A 20229-nucleotide genomic window follows, 5' to 3' on the forward strand; every position below is an offset into this window, starting at 1 on the left:
AGGTTTGGGTCCAAGTGCAGCACAGAATGTTTTGTTACCTGATAAGAAAGCAATTCAACTCGCATCAGACATTCATGTACAATGTACGCGTTCTCAGCAGCCCTTCTCCCATGCAGCAACGCTCAAGAACAAGCAGTAAGTCAAAAGAGGAAAAACAGCATTAAATGCAAAAAAACCCAAACCTCATTTTGTTACCTGGTAATGAAGAAGTTAAGGTTTTGATAATCTTGAGTTTAGAACTGCATGCTGCAAGGAAAAACACTGTTTCCCTACAAGCTCACAGACCTCAAGGAGATGGAGAAGGCTGGTACATGAACCATGGGGATCACAGGACAAGTAACAGGTAACTTCAGACAGATGAGGAAGGCAAAGTGATTTTGAAAAGCTCAGCAAAACAGAAGGCAAACCATGTAACTGTGTTCCTGAAGGAACTTGGTTTATCCTAATACTAAAAATCACACCTGAGATCAGAGACCCCTGCCTACAGAGACCCTGGCACAGTGAAATCAAACTATCCTGTGTCATCAGAGACAAGAGAATGTGAGAGCCAACGGTTGTAGATACAGGCTGTTAACAGAAAACACTGGTTTCACTGTTTAAGAAGCATGCAAGCAGAGAGCTGGCAGCCAAGGGTGTGCTGGCCCTGCGGAGCTACCACCCAGCACCCATCGCTGCATGGACATGGAAGAAACAGCTACCTCAAGTGCATGTGTTCATCGGCTCCCTGCACACTGGCTGAAGAACCCTGATCTGGGGACAACTTTAGTCCATTGTTAAACAATAAACTAAAAATTGACCTTTATACTGGCAGCAAAATTGATATCCCCAAGCCCCACCACACAGCAGACACCTGACAGACCACTCCAGCTCCTAAAGGCAAAAACCTCACTACTGCCTGTAGCACGTTGGATCCTGACCCCTACCAGCTCCCTATTTCACCTTAGGTCTTTGTTAGCTCCCCTCTGGCTCTAGCTTTTGCAAATCACAGGCTAGGCTGAATGGGAGAGAGAAGGAATAGGAGAGTAAAACCTTTCTTGCAAGCATTTCTGAAATGCTGACCACAGATATTCCTGCCCCTTTCATTTTTCTCTGAAAGGAAAAGGGGAAAGATGACATCTTTCCTTAAAAGCCCAAATGAAGAGTGGGAAGTTTGAACAAACCCAGAAAATTAAAAGCTGGCTCTTCAACCCCCACTGACTGCAGCAGGAATTGAGGATGAGTAGTGAAACCTGGGAAAAGCCCCTGACCACAAATACTAGATGAAAAGTCATAATATTTAAACAATTTACATCATCAAAATTGAGAATGTAAAATCATGACTGCAAGTACTGAGGGGCAGTAGGTGAAGTACAAATAATATAGTCTAGTGCTGAATTGTGACTGGCCAAAGAACAAGTCCATCAACGACATACTAAAGGAATCTTACAAAGCTTTATTAAATAATACAGATACAACTCATTATTATTTACATCTGAATTGTCAACTTTAAGTAGTACTAGCATGTAAGGCACAACTCCAGAACCAGCCAGTAAGTTACACAAGACTCAATATAATAACATGTAAGAATGTTGAGTTTTGTAATACTGTGTGAAACCAAACCTGTATGCCATGAATGTCTGCACTCCACTCTGACGACTTGCCTGCACAGTTCTGCACACAATGTATTTTGCATAAACTATTTTGTTACTTGAAGGAGGGCAATTGCCATCACTGTCATGGTCCTTAGGAGAGACACCCAGAATATTCACAATTCAAACTGTGATCCTTCCTATATGTAAACAAAGTCCTTAGCCTATAGCTGCAAAATCCTATTTATAGATTAAAAATTACTGGGATTAATATTATAATCCTCAAAATAATAATCCTATTGCAATACTTGTTTTCCTTTTTTCCCCTATTCTCAGGGAAGTACCTTAGGACTAAGAACTGGAACCAAGTCTTTCCAAATGAATTTTACACATAAAAAAGCTCAAGTCAGCATTCGTCACTGCCATCTTGTTTAGAAAGCAAACTACATACGAGCACACAGTGGTAACTGCCTGGGTGAGCCCAGAATTGTGCATTTTATACCTGTCTGTCAAGAAGAAAACCAAAAAGTCAACTAAAAGACCCCCACTTTAATACTTCAGCAATGAAATCCTACATTGTATTTTACAGACTTACAAACGAGTGCTTATTAATAGGCTGTCATGGTACTGGGCAGCTGAAAGGAAGATTCTGGGTGCGGCTGTATCTGTTTGTACATGAGTACACCTGAGAGGAGCAGACTGAACCAGCTGAAGAGGTCACTCATTCCAAGTGTTAAACAAGCCACTTTCCAGTGCACCAGGTGACTAGTGGTAATAAAAGGCGGCTCAGTTTCTACGGAGGTACTTTTATGTGTGAAACAACCTATCTAAATGTATTCCATTTCTATCAGAACACAGTTAAGATAACTGCTTTCAATTAAAAATATTTACTACCAGAAGAAAGGTCCACTTCAAAGGCACGTGCTTTCACATTCCAGTCCCAAAAAAGCGCTTACAGTAACAAGACAGGAATACTGCAGTTGTACCCAAAGGAAGCCGCACTACGAGAGTTTTGGTTTTCTTGGTTTTTGTTGTTGTAAAAACAGCTCCAAATTATTCACAGTTGTTCCAGCATTCCTAATGTTAAACCAGCACATCATGGCGATGAATCACATTGTAAGGCTAAATGTGAGAAGACTTGTCAGTGCAGTACATTCCTGAGTCTTTGGAACTCAAAATAAAAAATAGCTCTTTGAAATATACAATCCCTTCATAGTTTTGGCTCATATTTGACCTATTTTTCTATTTCCCTTTTTAAAAAAAGTTCATCAAAAAGTTAATTTTTACAAAAACAAAGAAACAAACAAAAAACCCCAACATTTTTTATCTCTATCACTTAGACGTAACATCCAGTTGCTTGAAGAGTGCAAGAAAGCTTAGCATAAACTCGGCTTCTGTCCAGCCAGCCTTGTCATCTAAGTGTAAAACAGCAGGTAAAGGAAGTTCCAAAGAACTGAACACTGACAGAAAAAAAAAAAAGGCAAAAATTCAAAAAGCTCTAAATACATATTAAAAAATAAAAATAAAAAAGAAGCCAGTTCCATTCCAGAGATGAATTACAGCAAAACTGTGAAAGTTCTGACAGTCACAATTGTTAAAGGCACTCATTTTTGCATTTTTCTGCTTTTCCAGCCCTAGCGCACAAGGATGAGTCCTGCTGCCCCTAACGGGAACCATAGCCTGTGCTCCAGAGCGTGGATGATGGGCTTGTTTTCCTACTTGAGGACTGAGGACTGAAGGGAAGCATAGGTGATGCGGAGAAACCTAAAACCCAGGGAAAAGGAGAACAAACACAGTCAGACTCAGGAGTGGTGGAAGTAAGAAACAAATAACTGCTGTTATCATCTGCTGCAACACCTGGCAAGTGACTCTAATGGTCTGTTCAAAGTGAAATAACCCCTTTACTTTATGGCCTGTTAAAAAGACATCTTCTATGTATCACAATTTTGTAGTGCTTCCTAGTAAGGATTTTAATTCAAGAATTAATTACATCTGAGGGGGGCACAACACATTTCACCTCAGCAAATAACCCTGAATTTGCCTTATTTTATCTGGAGTGTCAGGTACATGTATTTATAAGCAGGACTGCAGCTCACCACAACTCAGATGCAGCTGTAATAGTGTGGATTTTGTTTTAATGGCCACTGTCTATCACAGGCCTGCCAAGTGAATGGGTGGTTTTTGCACATTTCTGAAAGAGTTTGATCCTGCAACGCTGCACATAGGTAAAACAGGGAATAAATACGATGACCAAAGCCACAGCTAAAACATGACTGCAAGATCAGAAGTAGTGAAAGACAAACTGTTCCCTGAGCAACACAACCAACTCATCTATAGCCCTGTGTCCTTTGCCCCCTGCCCTTGCCCTTCCCAGTCTCTTACAGCAGCCCCAGTTCACAGTACCTTCCAGCACACTGACAGCACCAGCGATGCAGCACATGCCACAGTTCAGTAGGAGCAGAACTGTGGATATCTCTCCTCTACCCATCCAGTGATTTGCAGGAATTCTTACACTTTTAACCCATTCCCTATGTCCAGTGTGGCTGAAGTTGGCTGAGTGTTTCACAAGAACTAGCAGTGGGTAAAGGGGAGGTTGGGGCATGGAGCAGAAGCAACAAATTTCATAGGAACTGGCACAGTGCTGCGTAGAATATAATTCAGTAGAGTCTCTCACAGCCATACTTCCCTGTGTTCAATCCCAGCACAACAGCCAGAGTAATCAATTCATTCAGTTAGAACTGGGTAACAGCTGCTTACTATTATAGGTGTGTTGAGGAGTGGTCCTTGGGGTAAACGCTGGATGACTGTGCTCTTCTTTCGGTGAGAAAACTGCATGATAGACTGGAAGACATGGTAAAAAGCCCAAAATCAAACAAAAAACCAAACCAACAAAACCATGGCAAGTATTGTTTTGTATCTTACAGCTAATGCACTGTAAGAAGTTATAGAAAAAACACCTGGCAATCTTTAGCTTTCTTACCTATAATCATAACAGCTGTCCCTGCTAATAGTGCAAAAAGCGTGAAGAACATTACTTGGTAAGAATCAAGAAAGTGCTGGAATAGACTGGATCCATCTGCAGAATTGATTAAGAGGAGACAATATTGAGTTAAAAGAATGTTTCTTCAATCTGCTTTAAGACAGCTGAGAGCTCTTAACTCAAACTGAGATAGACATAAGCGTTTCATTTACAGCAAATAAGTGTAATCAAATCAGGTAATATGACTTCAATTCTAGTGACTATTTCCAATGCAGTCTTTGAAAAATAGTAACAGTTGCTAACAACAGTTGAAGACATTGATATACAATGTCTTAAGTATGTTCTTTACTTTCCCAGCCCCAAAGTGATGATTGGTTTTCAAATTAACAAGGCATGCTTGAGCATAAAGAGAAGCAGACCAAAAACCAAAAATGCTTTCAGACACTTCAGCACTGGATACTAACACCAACTTGAACAGAGTACTTTGGGCTGAGGGAAATATGTTCAGCTTCAGTCATAACAAGGAATTGTATTCAAATCTTCTGGTCTCAGTGAGATGTCCATCAGAATGTTAGCTGCCAGCTCAGGTTTTCATATGCCAAATTTTGTAACCTCATGAACATTAATGGAAGTTAAGGGTCTAGAGACAAACTTACGTCTCACTGGTGCACTGGTTCTGTCAGTCAAGTAAATCACTGTCACTGGGATGGTGATAGACTGGTCAGTCACAGGACTAGAGACAGTCAGAGTGGTTGATAAGGATCCCTGGCTTGTAACTCTTGGGTCAGACAGACTAACAGTGTAGACCACGTAACTAGGCAGCCCGTAGGACTTCTCCTTCTCAAATGCCTTCACTCTTGGTGATCCAGATTTCACCTGCCAAGGAAAAAAGCCAACCTGAAGTAGACTGCTTGAGAAAGCCCAGCACATGCCCATCTTCCAGGCCACACATCAGAAACCCGTTACTCCCCAGAAACACAGAGAAGCTCACCCTCAGGAGTCTTGGTTGGAACTTCACAGTGACACCTGCTGCACTAAACTGCTGTTTATTGTTATGGCTGTCCTGTTAACTGCCCTTTCGGTGGGCCAGGGCTAACCCATACAGGCAGAAATCAAAGCAGCCCTTACTGAGCCAGGGGCAGTCAAACAAGTATGTGGGCAAGAACCTACCCTAGATGTTGGGGATTAGGCAGACTTTCTGCTTCCCCGCACATCCCGCGTAGCACACAGGAAACCCTGACACATTTCTACTACCCCAAAACAAAAATGGAAACTGAAGAGGAACACATTCCAAGATGAGTATTTCCAAATCATCTCAGGAACAATCTTGACATGGTAAAGGTGGCACAGAGTGTCTTTGGCTAGAAAGCTGTATGTAACAGACCAAAATGCTTGCAACTGTGATGTGATACTTTCCAGCAATGCACTCACCTCCAGGGTATCAAGAATTTCAGTGGCACCAAATATTTTCACATCAGAGCTTGTGTAACGATTGCTTAAAAGCATTTCCGTTTGGTCAGCATAAAACCCGGGATTGAATGGCACCTCAGTACCGATCTGCTCCCCAGAGAACTGGCTGCTTTGGATCGAAGCTGTAACTCTGAGGGCAGTTCTACTCATGCTGAGATGCTTCAGCTGCTTGTCAGTGAGCCTGTGCATTGTGATGGAACAGGTGTAATGTCCTAGAGAAACAAAAGCACATTTGACTGTTAATTGCTCATCTTTATGGATTTTTCTTCCATGCAGGGTGAGATTTCTCTAAAGATGTCTTTAGAGAGCTAAAAATCTTCAGAGAAGAGATAAAAAAAGTGGCAAAATTCAACAAACAGCAAGATCAGGAGCATACAGGTGAATGGGACAGTGTGTCTGCTGGGCCGAGCATCAACCAAGCACTAAACCAACTGGGGGTACTTTTTGTCCCAAACTAAACACCCTGATAAAAACATTGAAATGGCAGTTTCCAGTCACGTTTTATTTTAATATGCCACTGAGACTCAGTTCCACTCTGAATGGAACATTTATACTAAGGTTGATAGAAAAGCTTTACTGAAAACAATATTTCACATCCTATTTCATACTCTCTTCTCCTGATGTCATTAAAATTTTAGTCAGTTACCATCACCCGTTCTGTGGACACAGGGGTTATTATTTAGAAAAGCTTCTTTAAAGGTTAGGTATTCACCATGTTTCTTGTCTCTTACAGGATCTATTATTAACAATAAAGAGAATAAAAGAAATCCCCAGTATGAAGATACAAAGCATAAGTAACAAGCAGCTCACGAGGTGCAGCACAGAGGAAGCCACTGTTATGCAAGGTAGACCAGTGTTTTACATAGAGGGTACAGGGGCTAATTCACCAGGTAATTCATGTCATTTCTATCCAGTCCATGGTGTTTTGGTTCTTTTTAAATCATGTTATAGTTATGAAATACTAACACATGGCTTAGAGTTCCACAATTTTATTTACCTTTCCACAGTACCTGGTCATTACTCCTCCTCTTAAGTCCCAGTTCAGGTTGCTTTGGGGATACACAGGAATTTTGCCTTTCATAAGACATTACAACACTTGGGTTGTGCAGAACAGTTTGAAAGCATACAAAGAATTTCTATACAAATTCTTCGTATTATTTGAATACAAAGAGTTCAAAATGTATTACTTCCACCAGATTTTTACATTTACACCGTTCCCCTCACTTAAATCACTGAGGTTAGTTCCACTGCAGTAATTACAGTGGGAGGGCTTTTAAAAGGCCAGTCTCAAACAGAAAGAATAGTTGACTGCAGAGCATCATCTGGTGAAAACTAAAGATCCTTGGTACAAAGACATTAAAACTCACAATTGCTTCTCTTATCCCTAGCCTTAACTTCCACTGTACTAATGGTAAAGGCACTGATGTATGGCAAGAACACACCTCAAAGAGCCACAAGATGTTTACAGCTACAAAGATACCCAGTTTTGGAGTATCTATCTGTCACATGAATGCTCATTTGTACCAGCTCAAGGTAGTTTCACAAATACGGGGCCTGTTATCCCTTCCTAAAGTGTTAGACACAAGGCAATCTAGTTTTCGTACAGTTCGGCATTCTGCAATACCCTCACTTCCCTCTCAAGGTGCCACCTTAAGGTCCTTTCCAACCCTAACCATTCCACGCTTCTGTGATTGGACTGTCTCTAAATATAGGAGCAACAATGTGCAAAATTAGGATCTAAATTTGCAGTGTTTCCCCCTCCCCCAGGAAAACAATGTTTCTGAGTTTCTTCCTGGCTTACTACTACAATCCTGAGAAACACACGAAATGGGCTTCCACCAGTTTCCAGCTTTCTCTGAAAACAAGCAAATGGTTTAGTCAGCTAGAGCTGACCAAGGAGAGTACACATTAACTCCTCACTGCAGCCTGAGGTCCTGCACAGCAACACTCAGAGGCTTCAGGAAGAAATCTGCCGGGTCAAAGAAGTTTGGACTACACCATACCAGAATTCCAAGCGTCTGCCTGGAGCGTGGAGTCTTGTCTCATCTTACCTGAGACTGCATCGAATCCAGGTTCTGCTAGAAAAATGTCACGTGCTGGGAAGTCAAACACACCGTTGCTAAAACCTAGATGGCAGCTGATAATGGACTGTGGCTGTAATTCAGAAATGGCTTCGATCTGAGCAGGCGAGCACTCCCCTAAGGGGGGGAAATAATTGAATCTCTAATTAATTATTTAGAAAATAAAATTATAACTAATCCATTTTCAATTCATTGAAAGCAAAACCACGGCTTGAAATACCAGGTTATTCTGCCACCTTCTGAAATAGTTCCACAAGGTTATGATGATGTTAAAATAGCTGGAAATCATAGAGAGCTGCCCTGTTGCAGGTCTAGTCCCAGAGAAACAGCAATTTTATATGTTGTGGGATTTTTTTGACCAGAGTAATTTATTTACAGGAAATACTGAACTAGAGAGGGTTTTCAGATTAGATGTGGCTGCTGAATAACTTATATGAACCTGGGAATCTTGATTCATTTTCTAGTTTCTGGCAAGATGGGATTTTGGTAGGCTAAAGGCTTACATAAGGCACAATAAAATACTATATGGACAAGTGCAAAGTTAAGCTAAAAACTAAAAGGAACTCTAATTAAACAAAATACAGTTTATTAAATAGAGGACACGACATGATGCTTAATCCTTACATTGATCCTAATTGCTGATAATTTCTGTGGAAGATTTAAGGATGGTCACTACTTTAACCATGCTAAGGAAGAAAAAATAACTTCAAGAAGGCAACTGGAATTATCAGCAACTTACCAGCTGATTGCTTACTCACTGGTTTTTGATATGCTCAAAAATGACTGTTCTATTATCTACCAGTTTTATCAGTGGTGAAATCTTAACAGTGCCCCAGAACAGCCTCCCAGTTCTGCAATGTGGCCCTGAGGTTCTGCTAGAAATTCTGGAAAGGCACTAGAGGTTCACAGAGATCTTGCAACACATTTCACAAACCCTCAAACCCAAACAACCCCCCCCCAGCACACCCCAAACCACTCATCACAAATATAAAACCACATACAAATAATTGCAGATTTCTTTTTCCTTCATACCTCTCAAGTTTGTGTTTCTTTCTCCAACTGAAACGATTACTTTGGAGGCTGCAACTCCCTGTAAGCTTGCTTTGACTCCACTTACATGCACTGCTGTAGTCCTCTGAGGTACGTTAATCAATACCTGAAAAAAGGATGAAGTACACTGCTACCAAAAACTGAATTAACAAATAAAAATTAAGTCAAACCCAGATCAAACTGGCTGTGAAAGGCACACGCCCCTGCATGGGGAACAGAAGAGAACACTCCAAAAGGTCATCTTTCTCTACTTGATGAACCTGGCTCTCCTGGCAGTTAAAGCTAGTAAAACCCTTGCATCCAGCCCCCAGAAGTTAAGACACATAAAGCTCTAGGTCCAAATTTAATTTCAAAAGCACGTCTAGTGCTTATAGGAGCTGATAGCCTGAATTGTGTCAACAGCGCGACTGTGCCGCAGGTAAACAACGTAGCATAACCGAGTTGTTCTGCTCAGTGACGCACAGTAACACTCCAAAACACTTAGAAAGGTCTTGCTGGCATCTCAACCTGCAGTGAAACTTCATTCACAAAACCAGCCACGCTCACAAACTGCTTAGCATCTGAAACAACTTAGCCAAGCAAAGGAATCAAAGTGTACAACGTCAGACCAGCACAGACTAAGAATAGAAACTATTACGCTAGACTTTCCTCCTTAACATCAACTGAAAAAACCCATGACGCGTTTGGATACATACCAAATACTTTCCATTTGCATTTCTAGTACTTTCCCCGTTCAAAAGGAGGTTTCTAAATATTGATAACTAACAAAAACTAAAACCATAGAATGTATTTTTGGTGAGGGTCCCCTGAAGCACACCAGCCGCAGCAGTGCCGCAGGGCATGCAGTGCTGCAGGGTGTGCAGTGCCGCAGGGTGTGCAGTGCCGCAGGGTGTGCAGGGCCTCACCTCTCTGTAGGTTTTCAGGGATCCAGGGATCTCGTAGTAGATGGTGACAACACCGGCCTCCCTCGCCATGGCTGCACCAGTCTTGGGGTCGATCTGAAGCACGCTGCTTAGTGAGGAGCTCCATGAGCCCGGCGGGCCTGACAACACACACACACACACTGCTCAGCAAAGGTCACCTGTGACTGCAGCACTCATGAGCCCATGGGCATCCCCACCACACAGCAGCAGGGGTACACAGAAACCAGGCTCTAGTCTTCTGCGGTGGGAGGCTGGCAGCCCAGCACCAGACTGACTCACAGTTATGCTGACAAAGCCTGTTACTTTGCCTGAGTCAAACAAAGCAAGTGAAATTAGACAGTCCTGACTCTGCACGATTCCCATAAAAACAAGCCTTTCAAGTAAACTTCATGGAAATGTCTGGAGTCTGATACACGCAAATTCAATACAAGTAGCATACTGCATGGTACAATTAAAGTTAGAGGAGTTGATCAAACCTATTTTTATCATTAACAAGAACAGTGACATTTGATTCTGAACAAACATCATAAATTATGCATTTCGCTTTCCTGAGAACAAGAACAAGCCACGCTGATGTCAAATTACAAAGCTGCAAAACCACAGCAGTGCAGCACCATTTACCTTCTTGGTTCAGCAGGGAGGTGCTCAAACAGAGGACGTCGCCTACCACCACATCTGTGAGCTCAGGAAAAATGGCATGTTGCACAGGAAGCGGGACGTAGTCTGCAATTCCACTCTGTTCTGCATCCCAGACTTTCAGCAAGGTCAAGCCAACATTTACCGTCCGGATTACAAAGGTGTTGTTTGTGGCTCCTTTCCCAAACTGGACAAAGTCATCTCTACAAATAAAAACCAATGCCTTTACATTAAGGCAAGTTTGCTAATGTTATTATCTCTACAACAAATAGTGGGTGTTGAACTCTCCTTAGGTAGCTGACTTCTTGTTTCCAGCAATCTCAGAATCACAGAATAGCTGGGGTTGGAAGGGACCTTCAAAGCTCATCACTGTCCCCTGCAATAAGCAGGGACATCTTCACCTAGCTCAGGTTGCCCAGAACCACATCCAGCCTGCCCTTGGTTATCTTCATTAAAGTCTGATAAATTGAGGAAAACATAAAATATTTCAGGTGCTACTACAGCAAATTTCAGTTCTCACTCATTCTAGGCACTTGCTCAAACCATACTGCAGTCAGGGGTGTTTACGCTTTAATCATGTAGCATGTACCAAAATACCATCACTGCACTCACTGCAAATTAACTTGGGAAAACGGGATCATTTAGGATGCATCAGGGAGTGTAGCGATAGAACAAGGGGTGATGGTTCAAACTAAAACAGGGGAAGTTCAGGTCAGATATAAGAAACAAGTTCTTTACTGTAAGGGTGGTGAGGCACTGGAATGGGTTGCCCAAGGAAGTTGTGAATGCTCCATCCCTGGCAGTGTTCAAGGCCAGGCTGAGCAGAGCCTTGGGTGACATGGTTTAGTGTGAGGTGTCTCTGCCCATGGCAGGGGGGTTGGAACTGGATAATCTTAAGGTCCTTTCCAACCCAAACCGTTCTATGATTCTATGATTATGCTGAGGAAATACTGAGGTCAAAATTATGTATGAGAACTACTCCCTAACGTGGAGAATTGCAGAGATTTTGCATGAGATGATCTTTCCCTTTTCTCAGGGTGTGGAGAAGTTAAGAAATTTGAAACCAATGTGCATCTCTCCAGCCGTAGTTAACAAAGCTAAACCACATGCAACTGCCAGTTCTGGCATTCCCAAACACTCTGCCACATGGAGCACTGGGAAGTGCACCCAGTGCAGAGCCTGGCATCAGCAGCACTGGAGAGGGGTGCAGGTTTGACAGACCAGAGCTGGGTCACAGAGCAGCACCTGAGGTCAAACAGCAGCACGTCTCTCTTGAGAGCTCATAGCTAGCCCTGTGCCGAAGCAACTCTGTTATGCCCATTGGAAGCTAGGGCAGCAATCAGGGACTTCTGCACGCTATAGAAATGTCTGCAGATCATTTAGATGGGAGAAGAGAAAATCTTTCATTCAACCCCTTTTTAGTCCCCCGCTTTTAATCATGATAGCTATGTTCTAACTGCAAGTTGCTCTGCAGAAAACAAGCTACATTCCATTGGTAGTGATGGAATTAGTGAGGGATTACTAATGACCACAGAAGGCTGATCCAGAACCTTCACCATCTTACATGAGTGAAGCAGGTAACAAAGCACAGGGAGGAGAGAGAAGGGAAATGCTGATAAGATCAATTGTTTATATGGATGCCATCTGATGATTCACAGTCACAGCAGATTCTCCCCCAGCACGTCGCATGGGGGATCATGCTTATCTGGGCAACTTCCCGCTTACCAGAGAACATCCACTGCTAACTGGAACTCTTCTTTCTGCTACAGTGTCTCTGAAGACCACAGAGATGAAACCCTTTCTTTGCTAATCCCAGTCCAAGCTGTATCTTCACAATCCTTGTTCCTTGCTGTGGCTGGGCTATGAATGTTTGGCCTTTTTCATTCTCTGTAATGAACATCCAGGACAGACTCCTACCTGTTTGTTGCAAAGTTGAGCACAGAGTTATGTGAATGGAAAGTATCTCCAGAGTTGTCATGAAAATGGACTGTGAAGGTCAGTGTCACACCCAGGGGGAGAGCCAGCAATGCCTCTTTGTTCTGTGTGTGCAGAACAGGACTCATGGAGATTCGCAGGTATGAGATGGGGCAGACCTGTAAAAACATGAGCAGTGAAAAGCACATTAATAACGCTTCTTTTGATGCCTCTATAAAGTCATCTAAAAGGGCTCTTCTACGCAACTATCCAAAGCTTCTCCTATGAACCATTTGCTATATGCGGAGCCATCTGGCAGTTCTGAGACATGGAGCTTTTGTCATCAGCACATGTATGTCACAGAATCACAGAAGAGCTGAGGCTGCAAGGAGGGTCTGGAGATGGCCTAGTCCAGCCTGTCCTGCTCAAGCTGGGTTACCTGCACACAGGGTCATGTGCAGGCAGGTCCTAAGCATCTCCCAGGATGGAGCCTCCATCCTCTCTCTGGGCAGTCGGTGCAGTGTTCAACAGCCACCACAGTAAAAAAATGATGTCCCGTGTTCAGACAGAATTCCATGTGTTTCAGTTTTCGTGTGTTCCCTCTCACGCTGTCACTGAGCACCACTGGGAAAGGTCTCCTTTCCACCTTCCCATCAGATACTAGTATTCTTCTCCAATAGCACTGGGAACTGAAGCAAGCAGTAACGATGTACAAACACACACTGCAGACTTCAGAGACCACATTACCATCCTATAAATTAGAACTGTTAAAGACTCCCTGGATACGCAGGACCACAAGTGGCTGCTAGACTTCTCTCCCTGTAATTCTTGAACTAAAATGTGTAATTCATTCCCCAGTTTGCAGAACAGGAGTAAACTGGAATGTGTGTGAGAGCAAGGGGATGAAATGGCCACTGTTTCCCCAATGCCCTTGCACCAGGTGAGAAAGCCCAGGTGAAACATGCAGCTCCTAACAGCAAAGGTTTGCCCAGCAGAGCAATAGCTGCAAAGCTGTTCCCAAGGGATCTCTACCAAGCAACACCACAGACACTACAAACTGCTGCTTCTTGAACTGTCCCACGGTGACCCCAAGACTTCCAGAAGTGGGAAGGAACAGCACCCATGGTCTTCCCTCAAGCTGTGCTGGGGTGGGTTTCTGACCTACCTGGCTGCTGCTGTGGCCAGGCCATCAGCCCCCAGTACTGGCAGATAGAGGTGAAGTGTGACAGACAAAAGCAGTCAGGCCTGGCAGCAACAAGGCCAGGTTGGACACAGGGGCTTGGAGCAAGCTGCTCTAGTGGAAGGTGTCCCTGCCTGTGGCAGGGGCTGGAACTGGATGAGCTTTAAGGTCCCTTCCAACACAAACCAGTCTGATTCATGATTCTGTGACCTGACAAACCCCAGCTGGTCAGCAGGGTGCATCTGGTTGCCTCAGTGCCTCTTCTTAATCAAGACAGAAGTTAGGAACTGCTCCAAATCCTTTGGAAAAGCCTGCTAGGTTATCCAGACGTGCACCCCCCATGTTTCTGCAGTAACACTCCAGTGAAGGAAGTCTGTCTGAAGACAAAGACTTCACAACCATTTTTTGGTTTTTTGAACAACATATTACTACTATTCTCTATTAACTTATCCAGGTTAAACACCAAAATTACCCAACAAAACCAACTGTATCTGTACTTTCTGTTACAGCTGCTGGAAAATAAATAATGGAAGGATATATAAAGCAAAACCCCTCAAATGTATACACAAAACTATTTTAAAGCGGCCCTTAAGCTTATCTTGCAGGAAAATCCCTTTAAATATCTCATGTTTGACCTAAGAGGCTCAGCTAAAATGTAAAACTCTGCAGTCTGAAAACATACATGTCAAAATTTAAAAAGCGAAGGACAAATTTGGCCTCAAGCAAATAGCATCTTTGGTGAAAATAAATAAATAAATAAATAAATAAATAAATAAAGGGGCTATATTATCAGTGTATCCAACTGTCTACTCCACAGGCTGACTGGATCAGTTAGAGTATCAGCGCACAGCAGCATCTGCACCAGCAACTGAGGTTACAAGCCAACAAAAACCTCATTTCCCTAACAGATTGTCAAGCTTGCTTTATTTAACATCTCAGGAACTGTCCCACACGGGACAACAGCCAAATTTCATACTGATGAAACAAGTTGGTTACTGTTAGAGCATCTCAGGTTTTAATGTCTTTTCATTTAAAACCCCTGAGTTGGGTACTGCTGGTGCAGACGAGTGCTTAGTTTGCTGCCACACTAAGCACACTGTCGCTCCTTCCTTCTACCCTCCGCCTCGGCTTATGTAAGACAGTCTGGTTTTGAGCAAAGCTGAAGGTCTCAGTGTTAAGTGATGCTGCTGCAGCACTTTGGTTCTTAATTGTGTACGACTGTAAACAGGCAAAACAAGAACCTGGGAAAGGAAGGATGGTGTGAAGGAGAGGGCTCTGTCTTCAAATGACCCAACAGATCCAAGCTCAGCCCCTGCTCTGTCACAAGTTTTTCTACATGACCTTCATCAGAACCACTCAAACTCTCAGTTCATCTGTAAACTGAAGGCAGCAGCAGTGTGTTACCTCCCAACACTATCTGAGGTTAGAAATATGGTTTCCATAGAAGCATTACAGTCCTAACAAGTACAGGAAAACAAAGGAGGCATCCAAGATGCTGAACTAAGATAATTCCTACTACAAAGAGCTCGCAAGTATAATATCACAGCGCACTGACAGCACAGTTCTGCAATACCCTGTGCATGGAAAGGATGCACAAAGGGGGAATTTCATTCCAGTACCACTACGTGCTGACAAAATGTCATCTGACCCAACCCCAAACTCATCAGATGCCTTTCACTCAATGGATCCAGCAGTGAAAGGGAGAAACAAGGTCATCTGGAGCAGAGCTGTAGAAATTCACTGCCACCACCTCGCAGCAGGAGTGGCATTATTGAAACTAAAGCATCACTTCTTTTTCAGTCTCCAGCCAGGAGGGTAGACTCACACACTGTACTACAGGTGAACGTTATGGCAAAAAACCAAGCCCCTTCACAGTGATTAAAACGGTTAAACTTAAAACTGATTTAAAGTCACTACTCAATTTTATGTCTTTCTCCTTTAGTCGGGCCATAGGAAAGATGCTGACAGAGTAAAAAGGGGTAAGAGGAGGGTGGAGCAATGAGTATCTCAAGGCTCATGTTGCCGGATGGAGACAGTTCTTGGCAGAAGGACTTCTGAACAAAAACAAAGGACACCTGTTCCCTTGTGCCTTACACGCCCAACCAGTAAGACACATCTGACTTCAATGTAACAGTGCTCAATCATCTGACAAGGTTTTGAGGAATACGTTTCATTAGCCTGAAAACTGCTGAATTTTGCTACAGCTTCATCCTTCCCTGAAGCATCCCCTTTTCAGTGTGGCCCAGACACATAGGGCAGCCTTGGACATGCTCCTTGCCAGCTCACTAAACACAGGGAACAGCAGCTACATCATTGCATCTGATAAGGTGATGAGATTCTCCTTGTATGTAAAAGCTGAACTGCTGGGAAACAGCAGAGAAAATGACATTTGTGGGCACTGTACAGTTACCTCTCTGATATCTTGAAAATCTAGGGCTCATTTAGGTACCTCCCAACAGATGCTGCATTTATATTCATTACTCCAGATGATACTTAACCTTTTTCACACACTGAAATACATGTTCATGACATGAACATCTCTTTTTATTTGAACTTCTGCAATTTCAGCAGATGTTTAACAGCAGGGGCTGTTAACTATTCCTGCTGTAGTAGCAAAGATATGCTTCTAATGGAGAACGGCAAAGCAAGAGAGACAATACTACCTTAACAGTAGCTACAATGGTCTGGTTGATCCCAAATGATTCCTGTGAAATCACTTCAATTGTTGATGATCCTACCAAAGACCCAGAGTTAAGGAAACCTGTCTCATCGATTTTTACAACAGGAACTTTTTCTGGTCCATCCAGGACACGGTAACTCAGTGAAGCCACTCGGTCCCTTAAAAAACAAACAAAACAGCAAAATGAGTAAACCCAATTTATACCAATCTATTGAGCAAATATAAAAGATGACTATTTGATGCGTGGATTTTTCTACATGTCCGTGATAAAAGCTGAGCGGCCTGTGTTCTAGAGTCTAGGAAAGAAATGCTGAAGCCCTGATACAAGCTCACTTGGAAGCAGTCTTGTTTGGCCTAGGCATGTATTGCAGCCTAGCTCCCATCCACTGCCCTGCAATGTCATCATTCACTGATGTAAACTTGATTCCAGCTCATAATGGCTAAAGCCACAATATGCAGCTTCTGTGCTATCTGCTGTAAACAATATTAGAGGGAGATCAGTGTGCCAGGGCCAATGCTGGTATTAGAGACAGAGTCAGGGGCTTGATGAAGTGGATCCAATCAGTTTCCTGGAAATGCTTTTGTAGACAAGGTTAATTTCTGGAGTAACTCTCACCATGGCATCTGCATATTAATGAAGTGAGCAAACACATAAACTGTGATTAGGGGGCACCCCAGACATCAGCTACTTCTGAGTGCCACTTCCGAAAGATCTGAGAATGAGATTTTCTCCTGCTCTCAGGCTCCTCCACTGAGACAGAAATACTCTACTTGATCCTACGAAGAAAGCATTAAAACTGGATTTTAGTTGCCCTTTTCTTGGCAATAGTGTAATTGGGTTTAGTGGTTGAATTCAGACATAAGGGCTCCAACACTGGATAGTGAAAATAATAGGACAAAGACATGTACAAACTGCTCTCTGGCAACTTAATGACTGACTCTCAGAAAAACTGCTCAGAAGAGGTAGGAAATCACCATTAGGTGACTACAAATGACAAGGCTCCTATTCTGTTTCAAAATGGATGCTGAATGACCATGGTCACTGGAGCTCCACTGAAACGAAAAGTTCCCTCCCCTTAAAAAAGGGGATGCATCCAATTCCAGGCCCTCAGCCTATGTCCTATTGTCAATACCTGCACATTCTTTTGCTAGAAAAACCAGCTGTCAAGCCTGAAACAAGTCTGAAATGTCAGTCTTTGAAAACAGGCTATGTAAAAATGACTTCTCACTTGAAAAGGACATTTTAATCTCAAAATCTAGTCACAGCCTCTGTGCAAGAGCTACAGAGAATATTCCATAAAGCCTTGATCACCCACAAAAAGCTCCAGTGGAAGTGGGCCACTGCTTCAACTGACTCAGCATCTTTTGAAGTACAGATATAGAAGTTCAAATAGTGAATTAATTTCCTAGCTACACTCTAACTAATACAAGACTTGACAAAGACTGAGTACAGATAAGATACTATTAATCACCACAGAAGCTGTGTATGATACAGATGTACTGTGATATGCTTTTTAAAAGCCTACTTCAAACAGAATTGCTTTACAGTTTTGATAAACTGTTATCATAAACCAGAGTGCAAAAACTGATCACTAACCTGTTTGTCTGAAGTTTAATAAAGGAATTTGGCGACATTAAGATCTGCTCTGTTTCTACTTCAGGAGTGATGAGATGAAGTTTTTCAAACACCTGGAAAATAAAAGCCATTTTCACCTACTGTTCTGTGCAGCAGGTAATTTATTTCACCTCAAAGCAAACCAACCCTCACAGAACTGTAACACACTTTTGTTCTTCACTCTGTATAAAATACATTGTAATAAAGAAAATTAAACATCAGTATTTGAGAAACAGCAGCGAAGTTGTTTCACAGCTCTAATGCTGCTTGTCCACAAGACACCTCAGTTTCAGGTGCTCTGTAACAAAAGCTCACTCCTCAGTTTCATTCAGGCATCACACCCATGTGTGACTGTTGAGCAAACCTCACCAGCTCGGGGAACTTGGAGGTTTCCAAACAGCAGAATGTGACACGAACTAGGGTAAGGGCTTAAAGATAAACCCAAGCTGGAACTACTCCTTTGCATTTCAAATTCCTGACTTTAAATACAGACTCGAATTCAACTCTGAAATAATTAAACCATTAACCGTGAGGAACATCATCATACCTGAATTTGGATTTCATCAGACAGTTCTCTTGCCATGTTGTAAAACTGATTCGCTGCAGGATCAAGGACCTTAACAACAACTTTAAGGCCTGTTTTTCCCTTTACTCTGCCATAAACATCCATTGCAAAGTTGTATTTTGCAGGAAGCTGAAAAGAAGCCTTGAAGAGGAGAAACAGATTGAAGTTTTACTCATGGAAAGAGCTGACGCTGATGCAGAGGAAAGACCAGACCCAATGCTGACAAGCACTCTGAGTAACTGGAACCAACATTATTTTCTCAGTTCCCATCATAGGGCAGTTTTGTCTTCCCAGGATACACATACATGCACATACAAACACACACGATTTACCTCACTGTGTCTTGTCTTGATATCCAAAATATCTCTCTTGGTGACAGACCAGTGGAACGTTAATCCTGGCACTGCATTGCCAAATGAGAAAGGAGTCTGACTACTGCTGATGCCCATTACATAAACTGGCATCTAGAAATAGAGAAACCAACATTCTTGGTTAATTTTAGGAAGCTAACCAAACCCGCACACAGCAAATATAATTCAACTTCAAATCCACTGCTCATGAGATGGTATTTTCTACAAAGCAAACAGCTGTATGTTGGCTGCTGTATGTTACAAGAATCATACAGAAGATTCAACCACCAACTTTGATGCATCCTCACTTGCTACATGCTCTACATAAAGCAAGCACCAGTTTTCCGTCAGGGAAGACAAGCTCAGTAATTCATTTGTCCCATTTCTAGCATCAAATCACTTCATCTTAGCTAAGTCAAACTCTTTCATTTTCTAAATCTTTGTCCAGATGATCTCCCTGATTAACTCTGCTCAGGACACCAACTTCCCCTTCCCACTCTCCAAATGAAGACACCATGACGCAGAAACACAAACCAGGGATCCTGCAATCCACTGACCTGGGACCAATGGGTTAGAATCAACAGCCATTTTGGAATGAGGAACGGAGCTCTTATAAAATAGAAGATAATTTGAACAATATCTGTTGCTCTGCATATAGCAGATATACAGTAGATTTTTAGCGTACAAACGAAGAAAGTCTCCACTGCAAACAGAATGAAGAGGAGAGAACCCTTCTCCAGGTTAAATGATGCTGCTTCAGCAGGCCTGAATATCTGAAAAATCACTCTCGTGTACAAGGTAAACTTGTCCTTATTTCTGTTCTAGTATGTTCAGCTCTGGAGCTTCTCCACTGACAGTGCATTCATTCCCGCAGCAGCAGGAGCACCCCTCAGAGCTGGAGTGCTGTTATCAGATGATCTGGTTGGAATGGGCAGGGCTTGCAGGTCAAGATTTCAAGGCAATACAAGCTACTCACAAATGGACTAACCTGTGTTGCAGTTTTCATTCGTGTTATTGGTGCATGAATTCTAACACCTGTGAGCTGTACTACTTCAACTTCCACTTTGTCCTAAAAGGGAGGAAGGGAAGACACTGTAAGCACTCATCAATTGTGAACTACATTTCACTTTGAGGATCTATCCACTGTTTTGACATTATATCGTCACTATTGCCGTGTCAGTTGTGTGCAACTTATCACGGGCAATACAGACGGACAG

At 42.6% G+C, this 20229-nt stretch overlaps 1 protein-coding gene across 2 annotated transcripts in view; it reads right to left on the reverse strand.

Annotated features, from left to right (window-relative positions):
- Positions 1-1412: 1412 nt before the first annotated feature.
- Positions 1413-20229, reverse strand: part of NUP210 (nucleoporin 210) — a 67684-nt gene continuing 48867 nt past the window's right edge. For both annotated transcript variants that reach the window (XM_065687323.1, XM_065687325.1), the window contains 15 exons: positions 20001-20081; positions 18995-19126; positions 18645-18803; positions 18080-18171; positions 16466-16640; positions 12626-12801; positions 10694-10911; positions 10055-10191; positions 9132-9255; positions 8070-8216; positions 5980-6230; positions 5205-5424; positions 4549-4644; positions 4326-4409; positions 1413-3332 (listed from right to left, as the gene is read on the reverse strand). In XM_065687323.1, the coding sequence (XP_065543395.1) occupies positions 3232-3332; positions 4326-4409; positions 4549-4644; positions 5205-5424; positions 5980-6230; positions 8070-8216; positions 9132-9255; positions 10055-10191; positions 10694-10911; positions 12626-12801; positions 16466-16640; positions 18080-18171; positions 18645-18803; positions 18995-19126; positions 20001-20081 (2193 nt within the window). In that variant the 3' untranslated portion in view covers positions 1413-3231. The remainder of the gene's footprint in view (positions 3333-4325; positions 4410-4548; positions 4645-5204; positions 5425-5979; positions 6231-8069; positions 8217-9131; positions 9256-10054; positions 10192-10693; positions 10912-12625; positions 12802-16465; positions 16641-18079; positions 18172-18644; positions 18804-18994; positions 19127-20000; positions 20082-20229) is intronic.

The sequence above is a fragment of the Lathamus discolor genome, chromosome 7 (assembly GCF_037157495.1).
Source record: "Lathamus discolor isolate bLatDis1 chromosome 7, bLatDis1.hap1, whole genome shotgun sequence".
NCBI lineage: Eukaryota > Metazoa > Chordata > Aves > Psittaciformes > Psittacidae > Lathamus > Lathamus discolor.